We start from the raw sequence: 20,841 nt of genomic DNA, 5'->3' as shown, positions 1-20,841 counted from the left end.
AAATAGGTTCCATAAAATTCGAATGAAGCAAGCTGAATTGGCTAAATTAGAAATAAATATATTAAGATAAAGATATTGGGAGGGGGGAGGAGGGGGAGAGTATTCTAAGTTTATTGCTTTAGAATGGGGCAGACAGATTTTTCAATAATGAGTGGAAAGATGTGGATTTTGAAAATTATTTATTTGTTTTTCAAAGATCTATTTGAAGGCATATCCCATTTATGCTATTACAAACCCACTGACTCCCACACCTATCTCGACTACACTTCTTCCTACCCTGCTTCCTGCAAAGACTCTATGCCCTACTCCCAATTCATCCGTCAACGCCACATCTGCGCCCAAGATGAGATGTTCCATACTAGAACATCCGAGATGTCCTCATTCTTCAGGGAAAGAGGTTTTCCCCTCCCATCATAAATGAGGCCCTCACTCGTGTCTCCAAGGTACCCCACAGCTCCACCCTTGCTCCCCCTCCCCCTAGTTTCAACAGAGACAGAGTCCCCCTAGTCCTTACCTTCCAAACCAACAGTCGTCACGTACAACACATAATCCTCCGAAATTTCCGCCACCTCCAACGGGATCCCACCACTAGCCACATTTTCCCATCTCCACCCATTTCCGCCTTCCGCAGAAACCTCCGCTACTCCCCAATTAACTCATACCTTCCCACCCAAACCACCCCCTCCCCAGGTACCTTCCCCTGCAACCGCTGAAGATGTAACACCTGCGCTATACCTCCCTCGACTCTGTCCAGGGACCCCGACAGTCCTTTCAGGTTAGGTAGAGGTTCACTTGCACCTCCTTCAATCACATCTACTGTATCCGTTGTTCAAGATGTGGACTCTTATACATCGGCGAGAGACCAAACGCAGACAGTGCGATTGTTTCACGGAACACCTTCGCTCAGCCCGCGTGAACCAACCTGATCTCCCGGTTGCTGGACACTTTAATTCTCCTTCCCATTCCGACAAAGACCTTTCTGTCCTCGGTCTTCTCCATTGTCAGAGTGAGGCTAAACGCAAATTGGAGGAACAGCATCTCATATTTCGCTTGGGCATCTTACAGCCCAGTGGTATGAATATTGATTTCTTGCACTTCAGGTAGCCCCGACATTCCCTCTCTTTCTATCCCTCCCCCACCCAAGTCGCACTAATTTCTAATTTTCACCCTACAAGCAGCTTACAACGGCCTGTTTCCTTTATCATCATTACTTTTTTGCATATCTTTCATTCATTGTTCTTTATCTCCACATCACCGTCGATATCTCTTGTTTCCCGTATCCCTAACCAGTCTGAAGAAGGGTCTCGACCCGAAAGGTCACCCATTTCTTCTCTCCAGAGATGCTGCCTGTCCCGCTGAGTTACTCCAGTTTTTTTTGTCTAGCTCCCATTTATACATGCTCCACTTATAAAACTAAGGATCTACCTGTTTATTCTTATTTAACAGTGTAATTTCCATGTAACCGATCACTTCTTATTTTAAGGACAAGACACCAAATTGATGCAGAACAGTGGATTGTCAGCTTTTAAAAGAACTAATATTGATCGCCTTATGAATACTCTTGTGTTATGGGTAAGTATGGGTCCAATCAACAGAATATGGATAGTCATTGATAGGTAATATTTTAAAGAATTGAACTGGATAGTTACTCAGAATATTAATCATTGCAATATTAAAAGAGCTGTTAGATTAGCTGTTAGATTTTATACACAACAAAATATGATGTTGTAGAGGCACAAACGTCGTGAATAAATGGATTCTTTATTCAGGCATTGTAGGTTAGATATACATGCACGTTTAGCACACTAACATAATAGTCATTGTTGTTGCTGAGAGGCTATTGCCTCGTGGGCTCGAGTTGAACTCCTGCTGAAGTGGTGGGACACTCATGAAGAGAGAGGAAGAGGAAAAGAGCGAGAGAGGGAAGGTCTGTTCTTATATACTAGGGCACACCCCTATACCCCGTGACTCCTTTCCGTGACTGCCGAGGATTCGCATAGCAAGAGTGGCCTAACCACGCCGCTACAATGTTTAGAAAAAGAAAGAACCGCAGATGCTGATTTACAAAAAAAGACACAAAATGCTGGAGTAAATCAGCTGGTCAGAGCCTGAAAAGACAAAAAGTGTGAGATAAGTATAGAAAAAATGCTAATTGTGAAGCCGGAAGAAGGCAAAGACATGGAAAGGGGACAATGTTCGGGGGAAGAGAGAAAATGGGTGCAAATCCATGTGGGGCACTGGGAAGAAAAGGAGGGAAGTTTGGCTCAATGTCAGAGGCAAACAGTGGGAATAAAGCAGGCTTTTTCTGGTTGATTGCCGGTGACTAGTGGTGTTCCGCAGGGGTCAGTGTTGGGTCCGCTACTTTTCACATTATACATTAATGATTTGGATTATGGCTATGTAGCCAAGTTTGCGATGATATGAAGATGGGAAGTATAACCATATAACAATTACAGCACGGAAACAGGCCATCTCGACCCTTCTAGTCCGTGCCGAACACTTATTCTCCCCTAGTCCCATATACCTGCGCTCAGACCATAACCCTCCATTCCTTTCCCGTCCATATAACTATCCAATTTATTTTTAAATGATAAAAACGAACCTGCCTCCACCACCTTCACTGGAAGCTCATTCCACACAGCCACCACTCTCTGAGTAAAGAAGTTCCCCCTCATGTTACCCCTAAACTTCTGTCCCTTAATTCTCAAGTCATGTCCCCTTGTTTGAATCTTCCCTACTCTCAGTGGGAAAAGCTTATCCACGTCAACTCTGTCTATCCCTCTCATCATTTTAAAGACCTCTATCAAGTCCCCCCTTAACCTTCTGCGCTCCAAAGAATAAAGCCCTAACTTGTTCAACCTTTCTCTGTAACTTAGTTGCTGAAACCCAGGCAACATTCTAGTAAATCTCCTCTGTACTCTCTCTATTTTGTTGACATCCTTCCTATAATTAGGCGACCAAAATTGTACCCCATACTCCAGAATTGGCCTCACCAATGCCTTGTACAATTTTAACATTACATCCCCATTACATTACATTACATTACATTACATACACAGAGTGGTGAATCTCTGGAACTCCCTGCCACAGAGGGTAGTCGAGGCCAGTTCATTGGCTATATTTAAGAGGGAGTTAGATGTGGCCCTTGTGGCTAAGGGGATCAGAGGGTATGGAGAGAAGGCAGGTACGGGATACTGAGTTGGATGATCAGCCATGATCATATTGAATGGCGGTGCAGGCTCGAAGGGCTGAATGGCCTACTCCTGCACCTAATTTCTATGTTTCTATGTTTCTATCCCAACTTCTATACTCAATGCTCTGATTTATAAAGGCCAGCACACCAAAAGCTTTCTTTACCACCCTATCTACATGAGATTCCACTTTCAGGGAACTGTGCACAGTTATTCCCAGATCCCTCTGTTCACCTGCATTCTTCAATTCCCTACCATTTACCATGTACGTCCTATTTTGATTTGTCCTGCCAAGATGTAGCACCTCACACTTATCAGCATTAAACTCCATCTGCCATCTTTCAGCCCACTCTTCCAACTGGCATAAATCTCTCTGTAGACTTTGAAAATCTACTTCATTATCCACAACCCCACCTATCTTAGTGTCATCTGCATACTTACTAATCCAATTTACCACACCATCATCCAGATCATTGATGTACATGACAAACAACAGTGGACCCAACACAGATCCCTGTGGCACCCCACTAGTCACTGGCCTCCAACCTGACAAACAACCATCCACCATTACTCTCTGGCATCTCCCATTCAGCCACTGTTGAATCCATCTTGCTACTCCACCATTAATACCCAACCATTGAACCTTCTTAACCAACCTTCCATGAGGAACCTTGTCAAAGGCCTTACTGAAGTCCATATATACAACATCCACTCCTTTACCCTCATCAATTTCCCGAGTAACCTCTTCAAAAAATTCAAGAAGATTAGTCAAACATGACCTTCCAGGCACAAATCCATGTTGACTGTTCCTAATCAGACCCTGTTTATCCAGATGCTTATATATATTATCTCTAAGTATCCTTTCCATTAATTTGCCCACCACTGACGTCAAACTAACAGGTCTATAATTGCTAGGTTTACTCTTAGACCCCTTTTTAAACAATGGAACAACATGCGCAGTACGCCAATCCTCCGGCACTATTCCCGTTTCTAATGACATTTGAAATATTTCTGTCATAGCCCCTGCTATTTCTACACTAACTTCCCTCAATGTCCTAGGGAATATCCTGTCCGGACCTGGAGACTTATCCACTTTTATATTTCTCAAAAGTGTCAGTACTTCCTCTTCTTTGAATCTCATAGTTTCCATAGCTACTCTACTTGTTTCCCTTACCTCACATAATTCAATATCCTTCTCCTTGGTGAATACCGAAGAAAATAAATTGTTCAATATCTCCCCCATCTCTTTTGGCTCTGCAGATAGCTGTCCACTCTGACTCTCTAATGGACCAATTTTATCCCTCGTTATCCTTTTGCTATTAATATAGCTGTAGAAACCCTTTGGGTTTACTTTCACCTTACTTGCCAAAGCAACCTCATATCTTCTTTTAGCTTTTCTAATTTCTTTCCTAAGATTCTTTTTACATTCTTTATACTCCTCAAGCACCTCATTTACTCCATGCTGCCTATAATTATTGTAGATCTCCCTTTTTTTCTGAACCAAGTGTCCAATTTCCCTTGAAAACCATGGCTCTTTCCGATTTTTACTATTTCCTTTCAACCGAACAGGGACATAAAGATTCTGTACTCTTAAAATTTCACCTTTAAATGTACATTTCTCTTCACATCTTTCCCATAAAACAAAATGTCCCAATTTACTCCTTTTAAATCCTTTCGCATCTCCTCAAAGTTAGCCTTTCTCCAATCAAAAATCTCAACCCTAGGTCCAGTTCTGACCCTCTCCATAATTATATTGAAACTAATGGTATTATGATCACTGGTCCCGAACTGTTCCCCAACGCATACCTCTGCGGAAAAGCTAGCAGTCAGTGTGTGAGGCAGGAGGCAGAGAATGGTAGCACTCTGACCCAAAATGTAGGGGAGAGAGAAGAAAAAGACAATAAGCAGAGAATAAGAGAGGGTTGGTTTCTTAAATGTGTATATTTTAATGCTAGGAGCATTGTAAGAAAGGTGGATGAACTTAGAGCCTGGATTGACACCTGGAAGTATGATGTTGTGGCGATCAGTGAAACATGGTTGCAGGAGGGCTGTGATTGGAAACTAAATATTTCAGGATTTCGTTGCTTCAGGTGTGATAGAATTGGAGGGGCAAGAGGTGGAGGTGTTGCATTGCTTATCAGGGAAGATATTACAGCAGTGCTTTGGCAGGATAGATTAGAGGGCTCGTCTAGGGAGGCTATTTGGGTGGAACTGAGAAATGGGAAAGGGGTAGCAACACTTATAGGGGTGTATTATAGACCGCCAAATGGGGAGCGAGAATTGGAAGAGCAAATATGTAAGGAGATTGCAGATATTAGTAGTAAGCACAAGGTAGTGATTGTGGGAGATTTCAATTTTCCACACATAGACTGGGAAACACATTCTGTAAATGGGCTGGATGGGTTGGAGTTTGTAAAATGTGTGCAGGATAGTTTTTTGCAGCAATACATAGAAGTACCTACTAGAGAAGGTGCGGTGCTGGACCTCCTGTAAGGAAATGAGACGGGTCAGGTGGCAGAGGTATGCGTTGGAACAGTAGAAGTAGAGAAAGCAGGGAAGGACTTGGACAGGTTGGGAGAGTGGCCAAATAAGTGGCAGATTTTACTTCGGAGTCACGTGAGTGACTACGTGAAGAACCCCGCCAGGACGCATGCGTGTCATATCGCTTTCACGCTTGCGAAACGACAGGTGTTCCCCCGCAGCGGTAAGTTTGAAACCGCGACCTGCAGGTAAGTGATTTACTCTGCGGTAGTGTTTGTCCCCGCGCTGTTTTTACACAGGGGGGGGAAGCTGGACAAAATAGTGTCCACAAGTGCTGCGAGTGAAGCTGGCTGGGGATGACCGCGAAGTTGCGGGAGCCAGCAGCAGCTAAAGGCACAAGCCCCGTAAGTGGGATCAGCTGTGCCGACTTTTGGTCCCGCGCCGGCCAGAACACCACGGCCGGGCGGGAGACTATTCAGAATGGGGCCGTCGACTTTGACAAGTCGAAACGGCAGGAGGCGGGGTGGAACGACGTTCCCCCGTAGCGACAGTTTAAACCTGGACCTGCAGGTAAGTGAAATTGCGTTCTTTATTCTCCCCATACTGTTTCACAAGTGGGGAAACATGGAGAGCTGTGGAAACAACGGCAAGTTTTAAGCCTGGACCTGCAGGTAAGCGATACTGCGGTCTTTATTGTTCCCATACTGTTCTACAGGTGGGGAAATCATGCACAAGGCAAAGAAGTCGACCAGAGCTGCGACAAAGCTGGCGGGGGGAAGACCGCGGAGTTGCGGACGCCAGCAGCGACCGGCGGCACAGGAATCACCCGTAAGGGAACAGCTGTGCCCGACTTCGCCCCCGCACCGGCCAGATTAAACACTGCGTCTGGGCGGGAAGGCAAGAAGAAAACCATAAGAGTCGTTGACTGATGAGTCCGACTTTGGGCGGCCAGCGACCATGGGCGCTGGAGCTGGTTGGAGCGCCTTATGGAGCCAAGCTCCAACATGAAAAAGAAAGTTGGAGCGGCTTATGGAGCCGAGCTCCAAGATGACAGGCTCCGGGAGATGGAGTCTAGTCACTGTGGGCACTATGTAAAACCCACAGCAGCACCTCTTGTAGGGCTGCACAGTGCATCTCCCTCGTCAGAGGGGAGTACTGGGAGGTCAATTCTGGGCTGACCCTGAAGAGGGGTTTTGACGAACAAAACTACAAGTGTGCAGGGGGTGCAGGAAGGCAAAATCTACTGGTCATGGTGTCCAAATACATACAGCCAGACCACGATAGACATCACTGCAAAAATACTTGGGACCAGGAAACTGCGCATCCCTGAATGTTCCAGTTGTGGAAATAGCATCTGGAAACATGTCGGAGCAGGACTTAGGAAAGCCTGGGGCTCATAAAGGCGACAACATTAAGGATCTCCTACAGCCAAAGACAGCACCCTTTTGCACCCACCAGCAGAACAAGAGAAGCTGGTGAAAGCTCAAAGGCCGGGCATACAGGACAGCGGTCTTTTAGACCATAGCCCAGACCGGCCTTTCTGGAAGATGCGCAAACCCCCAACCCAAAAACAAACCGAGACACCGGCGCCTCAACCTCCACGAAGACCACACAGAAGAAGCAAACTTCCACTGGTAACAATGGAGGTAGGTGGGTCTGGTCCCTTACAAATTATAGGAAGAGTGGATAATACACACATTGGTGGGAGATTACACTCTTTTGGATATGGTGTATATTAACTACAGACACATATATCCTAAGCAGTATCCAGGGATATACCATTGAATTGTGCAAAAGGGGTAATGGGTAAACCTAACACGATTGGCTGGAATACATTGTACTATACAGTACAAAATGGGAACTGGTAACTGCTAAAGGACTGATTTCCAAAGGCTACTCCATGGCTAGCATCGACCTAAAAGATGCTTACTATTCAGTGCCTACACGGACTGATCACAAACGTTATTTAAAAAAATAAATAAATAAAAAAATAAAAAATTCAACTGGATGGGGCAGCTCGGGCAGTATAGAGCTCTACCAAATACATAATCATATGATCATACTAATTGTGGGCATAACTTTGGAGTTGGCCTAACTAGCTGTAACAGCCACCATACAATTGGGTGAAAACGGGTTATATTTCATCCAGTTAAATCTAAACTAACACCTACCAACATAATGGATTATTTGGGGTTCACTATTGACAGCTCACATGTCGGCGACTTTACCAAAGGACAAGGCTACAGTCTTAACTGAGGCCTGCAACAACCCCACTGACATCAGTGAACCGTCTATCAGATTGGTAGCAAGGGTAATTGGCATATAGTGTCTGCCTTTCCAGCCACACAATTTGGACCTTTGTATTACCAAAAATCTACAAAGGGCAAAATACAAACACTCAAAGTTAATACTGGTCATTTCGACAGACCAATAAGCCACCAATCAAAGCTTATGGAATTAAAATGGTGGAGGGATAACATTCGGCATTGTTCCAACCCTATCGTTATCAGCAAACCCTTAGTGGTGCTACAAACTGATGCCAGTGCGCTTGGTTGGGGTACTACCAATTTCCATCTCCATCTGTGGAAGGTAGATGAAAGGCACAGGAGGCATCATTATCACAGACACTGGGCATAAACTACCTGGAAATGTGGGGTGCGTTCTATGGCCTAAAGTCATACTGCTCTGGGATAAATCACCAGCGTGTTAGACTACAGAGTGACAATCTGACTAATACAATTTGGTAATGGTGTATCCAGAGAAATATTGGAATATCAGCTACTTACCTACCAGGTAACCCAAAATTCAGTGGCAGACATCAGGTCACGCAAATTCAATAAAATAAGACTTAATCACCAGTTACCAAACTGTGTTTCTTGGGAACCAGACCCTGGGACAGCAGGGACAGATGCTTTTCACTGCATTGAGGGGGCAATTGTTTATCTATGCATTCTCTCCTTACAGCAAGACTCAGCGTCTGTTAATTGGTAGTGCCGATTGGCCTACTTAACCATGGTTCCCTGTGATACTCAACATGGGGTTTAACCATGCATCACCATCCTGAAACAACCAGATTATTGGTTCATCCCATAACAGGGGAACCCATCCATGTCAAAAACAACAAACCTATCAATTTGTAGAGTCTAAAGAAACCTCTACTGCAACTGGGACTGGCGGACCGAACATTGAACATTATCTCAGCGGGCCAAAGACAGTCCACCAAAAACTATATCTGGTATACATCAGGAAATGGGAGATATATTGTCACAGAAACAACATCACCTACAGTTTGATGAACATAACGTCTGTTCTCGAATTGCTGGCAGGCCTCCATTATGATGAGGGCCTCAGTTACAGTGCCATTAACTGTGCCAGAAGTGCCCTATCAACATATCTATGGCGAGGATCAGAGCATCATTCTGTTGGGACTCACCCCTGGTGACCAAACTTATGAGGGGAATTTTTAATATCTATCCCCCAAGAACCAGTTACTCTCTAAATGGGATATGAGTATTGCCCTAACGTTGCTAAGGAATTGGTCTCCAGCAACAGCTCTGTCCCTGCAAAGACTGACGCACAAAACAGTCATGCTGATGGCTTTGGTCACGGCACTAAGGGTACAGTCGTACATAAGTTAAGGCTGGACTATATGACTTTTTCAACAGGAATATAACATTTCATATTACGAATTAGTCAAACAGAACAGACCGGGATCATCAGGCCTCAAAATAGAATTTAGGGATTACCCTACAGATATCGTCTCTGTAAAATAAGACAATTATTGTTCTATATGGAGAACACCAAAAACATCTGAGGCTATGAGATGGCACTACTAATCAGCCACAAACAAACCCACAAAAAAGTGTCGGTTCAAACTATTTCCAGATGGCTGAAACAGGTTTTAACAACAGCTGGGGTGGATACTAACATATTCAAATCTTATTCCACCAGGGCTGCAACTACATCGGCAGCTATGGAGTTGGATGTACCAATGAACCAAATCCTCAAGACAGCAGGATGGATCAGGGGAAAATGTTCCAACTATTCTACCACAAACCAGTAGTTAAACTGGAACTTTGCAGAGCCAATTTTAAGTTCTGTAATATAATTTCACCCCATAAATAGGGGCTATAATTTGTTGTTAACAATTTATCATGGATTCAATGTTGGATTCATGTCTAAACATGTTAACACAATTCCTCCCACAGTCAATTAAGGCAGATGTGATGCATGGACTCGTTTCCACGGCATGAAATCACAGAGCTTTGAAATCTTCACGTAGTCACTCACGTGACTCCGAAGTAAAATAGTAAGATTAAACGAGAACTTACCAGTTCGAAGTTTGATCGTTATTTTATGAGGAGTACGTTGAGGGAATACGTGCCCTCCGCTCCCACCCTTGATCATATACTCACCTGGTATTTTCTTCTCTAATCTTACTATGTTCAGTCATTACAGTTATCTGTGATTTCACACCGCTGCTTTGAAGAATGACACGCATGCGTCCTGGCGGGATTCTTCACGTAGTCCCTCAACGTACTCCTCATAAAATAACGATCAAATTTCGAACTGGTAAGTTCTCGTTTAATCTTACTATTAAATACAGCTTAGCAAAGTGTGCAGTCATGCACTTTGTTTAGTTTAGTTTGCTTTATGTGGACCGAGGTACAGTGAAAAGCTTTTGTTGCATGCTAACCAATCAGCGGAAGGAAAATACATGATTACAATCGAGTCATGATGGCGGATGTTAAGGCCATTGGACAGTAGTCGTTATGGCACAAGATCTTGTTTTTTTTTGGCACCGAGATGATAGTAGTCTTCTTGAAGCAGGTGGGTACCTCAGAACAGAGTATGGAGAGTTTAAAGATGTCCATGAATACTCCCGTTAGCTGGTCCCCACAACTTCTAGGGGTGCAGCCAGGGACTCCATCTGCTCCAGTTGCTTCCTATTTCCTAAATGCAGAGAGGATTTGGAAATCAAAGGTGCAAAGGGACTTGGGAGTGCTAGAGCAGGATTCCTAAAGGGTTAATTTGCTGGTTGAATCAGTAGTAAGGAAGCTAATGCACTGTTAGCATTCATTTCGAGAGGACTAGAATACAAAACCAGTGATGTAATGCTGAGGTTGTATAGGGTGCAGGTCAGACCACGTTTAGAGTACTCTGAGCAGTTTTGGGGCCCATATCTGAGGAGGGATGTGCTGACATTGAAAGTGGTCCAGAGGAGGTTTATGAAAATGATCCAGGGGGTGATTAGGTTAACATATTGTCAGCTCTCTGCCTATTCTCGCTGGAGTTTAGGGGGTATTTGATTGAAACTTCCCGAATAATGGAATGCCTAGATAGAGTGGATGTGGAGAGGATAATTCTGGTAGTGGGAGAGTCTAGGACCAGAGGGCACAGTTTCAGAATAAAAGGCCGTCCCTTTAGAAATTAAATGAGGAGGACTTTCTTTAGTTAGAGGTGCTGAATCTGTGGAATTCATTGCCACAGACCTCCATGGAGGCCAAGTCTTTGGGTATTTTTAAAGCGGGGTAAGGTTCTTGATTAGCAAGGGTGTCAAAGGTTACGGGGAGAAGGCAGGAGAATGGGGTTGAGAGGGAAAGGTACATCGACCATGATTGAATGAAGGTACAGACTCGATGGGTCGAATGGCCTAATTCTGCTACTATGTCTTATGAACATGATCCATCCTGGTGTACAACACATTGTCAATAACAAGGCTTGGGCTGACAACTTGGAAGCACCTAGTATATTATCATCCTGAAAAAGTGAAAACCGTTATCCTTCTAATCTTGGATGATATTTATTCACCCTCAGCAACACACTTGGATCCTTCAGAATTCAAAAGGATCAGCCTTATCTAAACTTGCTTCGAAGAGAGGAATGAGCATGATCCTTCATAGCTTCCTCATTTCAAAATTCAAATTGAGAATGAGGTGGGATCCTCCACCTGTAAGAAATTACTACATAATGCTCATGCCACTTGGTACTATCCAGAACAGAATACAGTAAACCCTCGCAATAAAGGACCTCTTTATAATGGATTTTGGTTATAGCGGACTGAATCTGTTTGTTATTTCACGGAGTGACCAATAGGTGGATGGAGCAATTCTTGGTTTAGTTTAGGTTACAGATTCTATACATTGATATTGCTCTGTTTCTTCCACTGTCCATACTACTGTACTAGTTAAAGTGTTTTGAATACACGGAATATGAAATTAAGCTGTTTAATAGCATTTTTGAACCATTTTAGCTTAATTTAGTTCAGAGATAGAGTGTCAAAACCAAGTCTACGCCGACATGTGATCACCCTGACACTAGTTCTACTCTACACACTAGGGACAATTCACAGTGTGTAGGATAGAACTACTGCAGTGGTTCTATCTTTCCTTCCACATTGCAAACACAAAGACATTGTGGCAGCGTGGGTTTCCCCACTGCAAAGACGTGCAGGTCTGCAACGCAACTGGCCTCCGCGAACCTCGCAAACCGCTGGCCGAGCTGCTCCTTCTCTTCCCCCCCCCCCCCCACCCACAATGCCAGAGACCCAGGCTGGACCCTGCCCACGGGTATCTGGCACACCAGCCCCATCCCACACACTAGGGACAGCCAACCATGTGCAGGATTGAGCCAGAGCACCTGGATGAAACTCACGCGATCACAGGGAGCACCAAGGCCAGGATCGACCCAGGCGACAGGAGGCAGCGGCTTCATTAGCGACCCACAAAACTCGCACAACTGCACAAATTATTGGTTGTTTTTCTCTTAGTGCTGTTCATATTAATTCCCTTATTCAATTATAGCGAATAATCTGTAATAACAGACACCATCTCCCGCGATGTGGTCTGTTAAGGCGAGGGTTTATTGTAATTTGCTTAATTGACATATTTTTAAATGGAGCAACATATATTTGAATGGTATTAATTGCCTCTGCTACCAGTGCATGGTGGCGGTATTATATATGACCCACATGATACATACAACGGCATATATTTCAACATGATACGGTTTCTTTGACAGAATCTCCAAAGCCTATGTTGTTTATCATTGAGAATAATGGAATTGATTGCCTCAACATTCCCTTCAAAATCACAAACTGTTATGAGTTTCAGAGATATCACAATTTCTTTATTATTACTGGATCAATATTCACGACTCCTCCTTCACAATAACTGAATATGTCCTTCCCTTTCACCAGAACAGACCTACCAGAGGGGTGGGGCACAGTGATATGCAGGAGAGAGGGAATGGCCCTTAGAATCCTAGACATCAGCTCACAGTATCATTTTAGGAAAGGAAGGTAGACAAAAATTCTGGAGAAACTCAGCGGGTGAGGCAGCATCTATGGAGCGAAGGAAATAGGCGACGTTTCGGGTCGAGACCCTTCTAAACACTCCACAGACTCCATAGTTTCTACTCCATAGATGCTGCCTCGCCCACTGAGTTTCTCCAGCATTTTTGTCTACCTTCAATTTTCCAGCATCTGCAGTTCCTTCTTAAACATTTTGTCTACTCCACTGCAAAATCTCCTCAAGGTATGCCTACTTTGAAGAAGTTCTCCTCCTGAAGGGTCTCGACCGAAACGTCGCCTATTTCGTTCGCTCCATAGATGCTGCCTCACCCGCTGAGTTTCTCCAGCATTTTTGTCTACCTTCGATTTTCCCGCATCTGCAGTTCCTTCTTAAACATTTTAGGAAAGGAAATCTCTTGATTACCACTAACCTTCCTGCTTAAGTTTATGAATCATTATTTCTGAATTTTGATCAATATCTGGAAGAAGCACCAAAAGCACCAAGCACACAAATGTATTCTGGCAAGGAGACTTATTTTCAATCATCAAGAGTACTTGGTTACTGTACTTCTGACTGAGCCAGCAAGTCCTTAAGAATGCAGCTGTCAGACTGAACATCCACAAGTAGTTAGCCAATCTATCTTCGCTAGTGTACCCATAGCAGATATATTTATCCTCCTTGGACCGGTTGCGCAGGGGTAGAGTTGCTGGCTTACAGTGCTTGCAGCGCCACAGACTCGGGTTCGATCCCGACTACGGGTACTGTCTGTAGGGAGTTTGTACGTTCTCCCCATGACCTGCGTGGGTTTTCTCCGAGATCTTCGGTTTCCTCCCACACTCCAAAGACGTACAGGTTTGTAGGTTAATGGGCTTGGTAAATGTAAAAATTGTCCCTCGCGTGTGTAGGATAGTGTTAATGTGGGGATCGCTAGTCGGCTCGGACCCGGTGGGGCAAAGGGCCTGTTTCTGAGCTGCATCTGTAAACTAAACTGAACTAAACCTCAACTAGCCTTCCATCCCATTCTTTCCCCACCATCACTTTAATCAACTTAAGTAATGAAGTGCATACTATTTACTGCTGTCTTCAAAATAAAACATATTTTAATCATCTTTGTTCTGTGTTTGCAGATTTTTGGCTTTCTTGGTATCATGTGTACAGTGCTGGCTATTGGAAATGCTATCTGGGAAACTTATAAAGGATATTATTTTCAGGTCTACTTGCCTTGGGAGCAGGACATTCAAAATTCTTACTTGTCAGGATTTCTTATGTTCTGGTCATATGTGATCATTCTGAACACTGTTGTCCCAATTTCCTTATATGTGAGGTGAGTGTTTTTATTTCCACTATATGTTTATATATTTTGATATCTTTAAACTTACATATCAACATATTAACTAATTTCCCACGTCAATTTTTGTATGTCTTTAACAATGTGTCTTCTTCTGTGTTGATGTTGTATTTTCTCTCATTCTTGTATCAATTGTTCTTTTGCAATTGTAATTGTAATTGATTTTATTAGCCAAGTCTGAAAAAAAACAAGTATGTAAATCATACTAGGAATTTGATCATACCAAAAAAGCAACAAAACACACAACCACATAAAACATTAACATAGACATCCATCACAGCGGCTCCTCTACATTCCCCACTGTGACGGAAGGCAATAAAGTCTTATCTTCTTTCCTCCTGCGTTGATATGATATGGTAGTTTCATTTATACTTCAACCTATTTTACTCTAGTAAATTTCACTTTCTATGGAGCTTCATTTATACTTCAACCTATTTTGCTCTAATAAATGTAACTTTCTATGGAATCATCCTAACTGCCTGTGAGTTTTTCTTCCGTCATTGTTATATTTAGATTTATGCAGATCAGTTTATGGCGATCAGTTTTCTTATTCCACGCCCCCCTTCTCTTTTTTTTTGAGAATCGGTTGTGGTGCTTTTTAATTCTACTGAAGAACTACAATAAATCATGTACTGCAATGGCAATCACCTTCTCAGAGCTTCAGATAGCAATAGGTGATTGGAAATGGGATCAGAATCTGATAAAGAGCTTGAGGGAGAATAGCTTAATCTAGAAACATAGAAATATAAGTGCAGGAGCAGGTCATTCGTCCCTTGAGCCAGCACCTCCATTCAATATGATCATGGCTTGTCATCTAAAATAAGTACCCCGTTTCTGCTTTTTCCCCATATCCCTTGATTCCTTTAGCCCCAAGAGTTAATCTAATTATCTCTTGAAAACATCCAGTGAATTGGCCTCCACTGCCTTCTGTGGCAGAGAATTCCACAGATTCACAACTCTTTGGGTGAGAACGTTTTTCCTCATCTCAGTCCTAAATGGCCTACCCCTTATTCTTAAATTGTGACCGCTGGTTCTGAACTCCCCCAACATTGGGAAAATTTTTCCTGCATCTAGCCTGTTCAATCCCTTAAGAATTTTATGTTTCTATAAGATCCTATCTATACATAACTAAAGCTCTGATCTTGTTATCTTCCAGTTTGTGTGGTCATTCGATGTGCGTTAAACCGGTACGCGATAGCGCTATGATTTTTCGCTAGCTTACTCACCGTTCTCCTGTGGTGCGATTGCACCGTTTCGTTCCCATCGGTGGTCTAATGTAAAACGAGGTTTAAAAAATCTTTAAAACGCGTGTGTGCAGATTGATCTGCTGTCCTGCCAGCGCCGCGTGGATTGGTCTTTTCTCCTGTCACTCCGCGGGACGGTCCGCCCCTTCCAGCGCCATTGTGTCTTTACTGGAGCTGAGGATGGCTGGCGGAGGTTTCCAACCGGGCACAATTTTCGGAGGGACCGGCGCGGCCCAACCCAGCCGAACCCAGCCCAATCCAGCCCAATCCAGCCCAGCCCAGCCCAGCCAAGACCGGTGAGGCACAGGAGATGTCGCCAAGCGGAAAGCGGAGAATTTGATCCCGGCGGAGGAGAGCGACCAGCGCCCGCTGTGAGTTCCCATCGCACCTTCAGCTCCAGCCCCTCCCCCTCTGGTTCCCCTGGCTGGCTCCTGCCTCCTCCGTAATACCCACCTCCCCCTAAACCCCCCTCCCCCCACAACCCCCCCCGCCCACACACCCCTCTCCCCCACAACCCCCGTCTTTTCTCCGAGTCTCTCCCCTACACCCCCCGCAACCCCACGCACCCCACCAAGCCCACAACCCCGTTTAAATTGTTGTTATATTTTAAGAGTTATTCACATTTTAAGCTTTACTAAATCCCTTTTCCACTTGCCGTGCCCGTCAGCTGCTCCCACGCAGTAATATCTGCGTATTCTATGTCACAATGGGAACCCAAAGGGCGGGAATGGCTGCACCACCGGAGAGCCGCTAAGAGTGGATGGAGTGGGGGGGGGGGGTTGAGGGGGGATGGAGTGAGTGCGTGGGGGGGGGTGGGGGGACGAGAGGGGATTAGGGGCATCACAATGGGAACCCGTCAGCCCCGCCTGCGCAGTTAGGGGCTATGGGTGAGTAGTGGAATATTGCATTGGGGAGGGGGGGGACAGGCCGCGTTGAGTGGTGGATTATTGCGTTGGGGAATGGATTGTGTTGGGGGACCAGGCCTCCCGTGTGACTGGGACCCAACGGATCCCACTTAGTCTAGTATATACTAAACTTAGGATTGGCCGGCATAGGAAGGAATATATCAAATGACGAAATATCTGAGGAGGGATGTGCTGGCTCTGGAGAGGGTCCAGAGGAGGTTTACAAGAATGATCCCAGGAACTAATAGATTAAACTATGATGAGCGTTTGTCCGCACTGGGCCTGTACTCGCTGGAGATTAGAAGAATGGGGGGGGACCTCATTGAAACTTACAGAATAGTGAAAGGCTTGGATAGAGTGGATGTGGAGAGGATGTTTCCACTAGTGGGAGAGTCTGGGACTAGAGGTCTTAGCCTCAGAATTAAAGGATGTTCTTTTAGGAAGGAGATGAGGGGAAATTTCTTTAGGCAGATGATGGTGAATCTGTGGAATTCCTTGCCACAGAAAGCTGTGGAGGCGAAGTCAGTGGATATTTTTAAGGCAGAGATAGATTCTTGATTAGTACAAGTCCGAGTTTATGGGGTGAAGGCAGGAGAATGGGGTTAGGAGGGAGAGATAGAGCACCCATGATTGAATGGCAGAGTAAATTTGATGGGCCGAATGGTCTAATTCTACTCCTATCCCTATTGAACCTATTATTAACGATGAAATGGACATCTTCCGATAAGAGTTGATTGTTGATTTGCTGCAACAGTGTAAAATGGGCAGTTTGAATTAGCTATTCATTATCAGAGCTTTCCAGACAATTAGGTATTGGACGCTACCTGAGTTTTTTGATTATGACAGCCATGATCACAAGATGAAAAGGGTTTATAAGCTGCTATTGTATTATACTAGATCCTAATGTTACTCCATTGTCCAATTTATTTGTTTTATATCTTAAGAACAGTTTTTTTCCGTCATTAAGTGGTATGTTTATTCCAAACATTGGGTAAAAACTTTGTTATGGGATAGTCAATGGGGTCACAGGACATTGTTGGAAATAAACTAGCACAGGGGATCTTTATAATGAATCTGCCTGATTTTTATTCAGTTGAACCAATGTTTGGGAATACATATTCACTGAATTAACATTTAGATAATGAAAAAGAGATCCCATTCCATAATTTCTAAACATAGAAACATAAAACATAGAAAATAGGTGCAGGAGTAGGCCATTCGGCCCTTCGAGCCTGCACCGACATTCAATATGATCATGGCTGATCATCCAACTCAGTATCCTGTACCTGCCTTCTCTCCATACCCCCTGATCCCTTTAGCCACAAGGGCCACATCTAACTCCCTCTTAAATATAGCCAATGAACTGGCCTCAACTGCGGGAGAGAATTCCAGAGATTCACCACTCTCTGTGTGAAAAACGTTTTCCTCATCTCGGTCCTAAAAGATTTCCCCCTTATCCTTAAACTGTGACCCCTTGTTCTGGACTTCCCCAACATCGGTAACAATCTTCCTGCATCTAGCCTGTCCAACCCCTTAAGAATTTTGTAAGTTTCTATAAGATCCCCCCTCAATCTTCTAAATTCTAGCGAGTACAAACCGAGTCTATCCAGTCTTTCTTCATATGAAAGTCCTGACATCCCAGTAATCAGTCTGGTGAACCTTCTCTGTACTCCCTCTATGGCAAGAATGTCTTTCCTCAGATTAGGAGACCAAAACTGTACGCAATACTCCAGGTGTGGTCTCACCAAGACCCTGTACAACTGCAGTAGAACCTCCCTGCTCCTATACTCAAATCCTTTTGCTATGAATGCTAACATACCATTCACCTTCTTCACTGCCTGCTGCACCTGCATGCCTACTTTTAATGACTGGTGTACCATGACACCCAGGTCTCGTTGCATCTCCCCCTTTCCTAATCGGCCACCATTCAGACAATAATCTACTTTCCTGTTTTTGCCACCAAAGTGGATAACCTCACATTTATCCACATTATACTGCATCTGCCATGCATTTGCCCACTCTCCCAACCTATCCAAGTCACCTTGCAGCCTCCTAGCATCCTCCTCACGGCTAACACTGCCCCCCAGCTTCGTGTCATCCGCAAAATTGGAGATGTTGCATTCAATTCCCTCTTCCAAATCATTAATATATATTGTAAATAGCTGGGGTCCCAGCACTGAGCCTTGCGTTACCCCACTAGTCACTGCCTGCCATTCTGAAAAGGACCCGTTTACTCCTACTCTTTGCTTCTTGTCTGCCAGCCAGTTCTCTATCCACATCAATACTGAACCCCCAATACCGTGTGCTTTAAGTTTGCATACTAATCTCTTATGTGGGACCTTGTCGAAAGCCTTCTGAAAGTCCAGATATAATACATCCACTGGTTCTCCCTTATCCACTCTACTAATTACATCCTCGAAAAATCCTATAAGATTTGTCAGACATGATTTACCTTTCATAAATCCATGCTGACTTTGTCCAATGATTTCACCACTTTCCAAATGTGCTGCTATCCCATCTTTAATAACTGACTCCAGCATTTCCCCCACTACCAATATTAGACTAACTGGTCTGTAATTCCCCGTTTTCTCTCTCCCTCCCTTTTTAAAAAATGGGGTTACATTAGCTACCCTCCAATCCTCAGGAACTACTCCAGAATCTAAAGAGTTTTGAAAAATTATCACTAATGCATCCACTATATCTGGGGCTACTTCCTTAAGTACTCTGGGATGCAGCCTGTGTGGCCCTGGGGATTTATCGGCCTTTAATCCATTCAATTTACCTAACATCACTTCCCGACTAACCTGGATTTCACTCAGTTCCTCCATCTCATTTGACCCCCGGTCCCCTGCTATTTCCGGCAGATTATTTATGTCTTCCTTAGTGAAGACAGAACCAAAGTAGTTATTCAATTGGTCTGCCATGTCCTTGTTCCCCATGATCAATTCACCTGTTTCTGACTGCAAGGGACCTACATTTGTTTTAACTAATCTTTTTCTCTTCACACATCTATAAAACCTTTTGCAGTCAGTTTTTATGTTCCCTGTCAGTTTTCTTTCTTAATCTATTTTCCCTTTCCTAATTAAGCCATTTGTCCTCCTCTGCTGGACACTGAATTTCTCCCAGTCCTCTGGTAGGCTGGTTTTTCTGGCTAATTTGTATGCTTCATCTTTTGTTTTGATACTATCCCTGATTTCCCTTGTTATCCACGGATGCACTACCTTCCCTGATTTATTCTTTTGCCAAACTGGGATGAACAATTGTTGTAGTTCATCCTTGCAGTCTTTATTACTCAATACCCAGTCTAGAATAGCCTGCTCTCTCGTTGGTTCCTCTACATGTTGGTTTAGAAAACTATCCCGCATACATTCCAATAAATCCTCTTCTTCAGCACCCCTGCCAATTTGATTCACACAATCTATATGTAGATTGAAGTCACCCATTATAACTGTTTTACCTTTGTTGCACGCATTTCTAATTTCCTGTTTGATGCCATCGCCAACTCCACTACTACTGTTAGGTGGCCTGTACACAACTCCCACTAGCGTTTTCTGCCCCTTAGTGTTTCGTAGCTCTACCCATATCGATTCCACATCCTCCAAGCTAATGTCCTTCCTTTCTATTGCGTTAATCTCCTCTCTAATCAGCAACGCTACCCCACCTCCTTTTCCTTTCTGTCTATCCCTCCTGAATATTGAATATCCCTGGATGTTCAGCTCCCAGCCTTGGTCACCCTGGAGCCATGTCTCCGTGATCCCAACTATATCATATTCATTAACTACTATCTGCACGTTCAACTCATCCACCTTATTACGAATGCTCCTTGCATTGAGACACAAAGCCTTCAGGCTTGTTTTTACAACACTTACCCATTATACAATTATGTTGAAACGTGGCCCTTTTTGATTTTTGCCCTGGATTTGTCTGCCTGCCACTTTTACTTTTCACCTTGCTACCTTTAGCTTCTACCCTCATTTTACACCCCTCTGTCTCTCTGCTCATGCTCCCATCCCCCTGCCACATTAGTTTAAATCCTCCCCGACTGCACTAGCAAACTCCCCCAAGGACATTGGTTCCATTCCAGCCCAGGTGCAGACCATCCTGTTTGTACTGGTCCCACCTCCCCCAGAACTGGTTCCAATGCCCTATTTGAATCCCTCCCCCTTGCACCATTTTCCAAGCTACGTATTCATCTGCAATATCCTCCTATTTCTACTCTGACTAGCACGTGGCACTGGATCCAGAGATTATTACCTTTGAGGTCCTACTTTTAAGTTTATCTCCTAGCTCCCTAAATTCACCTTGTAGGACTTCATCCCGTTTTTTACCTATATCGTTGGTGCCAATGTGCACCACGACAACTGGCTGTTCACCCTCCCC

At 44.1% G+C, this 20,841-nt stretch overlaps 1 protein-coding gene across 1 annotated transcript in view; it reads left to right on the top strand.

Annotated features, from left to right (window-relative positions):
• LOC116983368 (probable phospholipid-transporting ATPase IM) overlaps nt 1-20,841 on the top strand; it is a 170,873-nt gene that overhangs the window by 57,768 nt on the left and 92,264 nt on the right. The window contains exons 12-13 of the mRNA XM_033037133.1: nt 1,484-1,572; nt 14,092-14,288. Of these exons, the coding sequence (XP_032893024.1) occupies nt 1,484-1,572; nt 14,092-14,288 (286 nt within the window). The remainder of the gene's footprint in view (nt 1-1,483; nt 1,573-14,091; nt 14,289-20,841) is intronic.

The sequence above is a fragment of the Amblyraja radiata genome, chromosome 1 (assembly GCF_010909765.2).
Source record: "Amblyraja radiata isolate CabotCenter1 chromosome 1, sAmbRad1.1.pri, whole genome shotgun sequence".
NCBI lineage: Eukaryota > Metazoa > Chordata > Chondrichthyes > Rajiformes > Rajidae > Amblyraja > Amblyraja radiata.
This window is presented reverse-complemented; position numbering and strand designations above follow the sequence as displayed.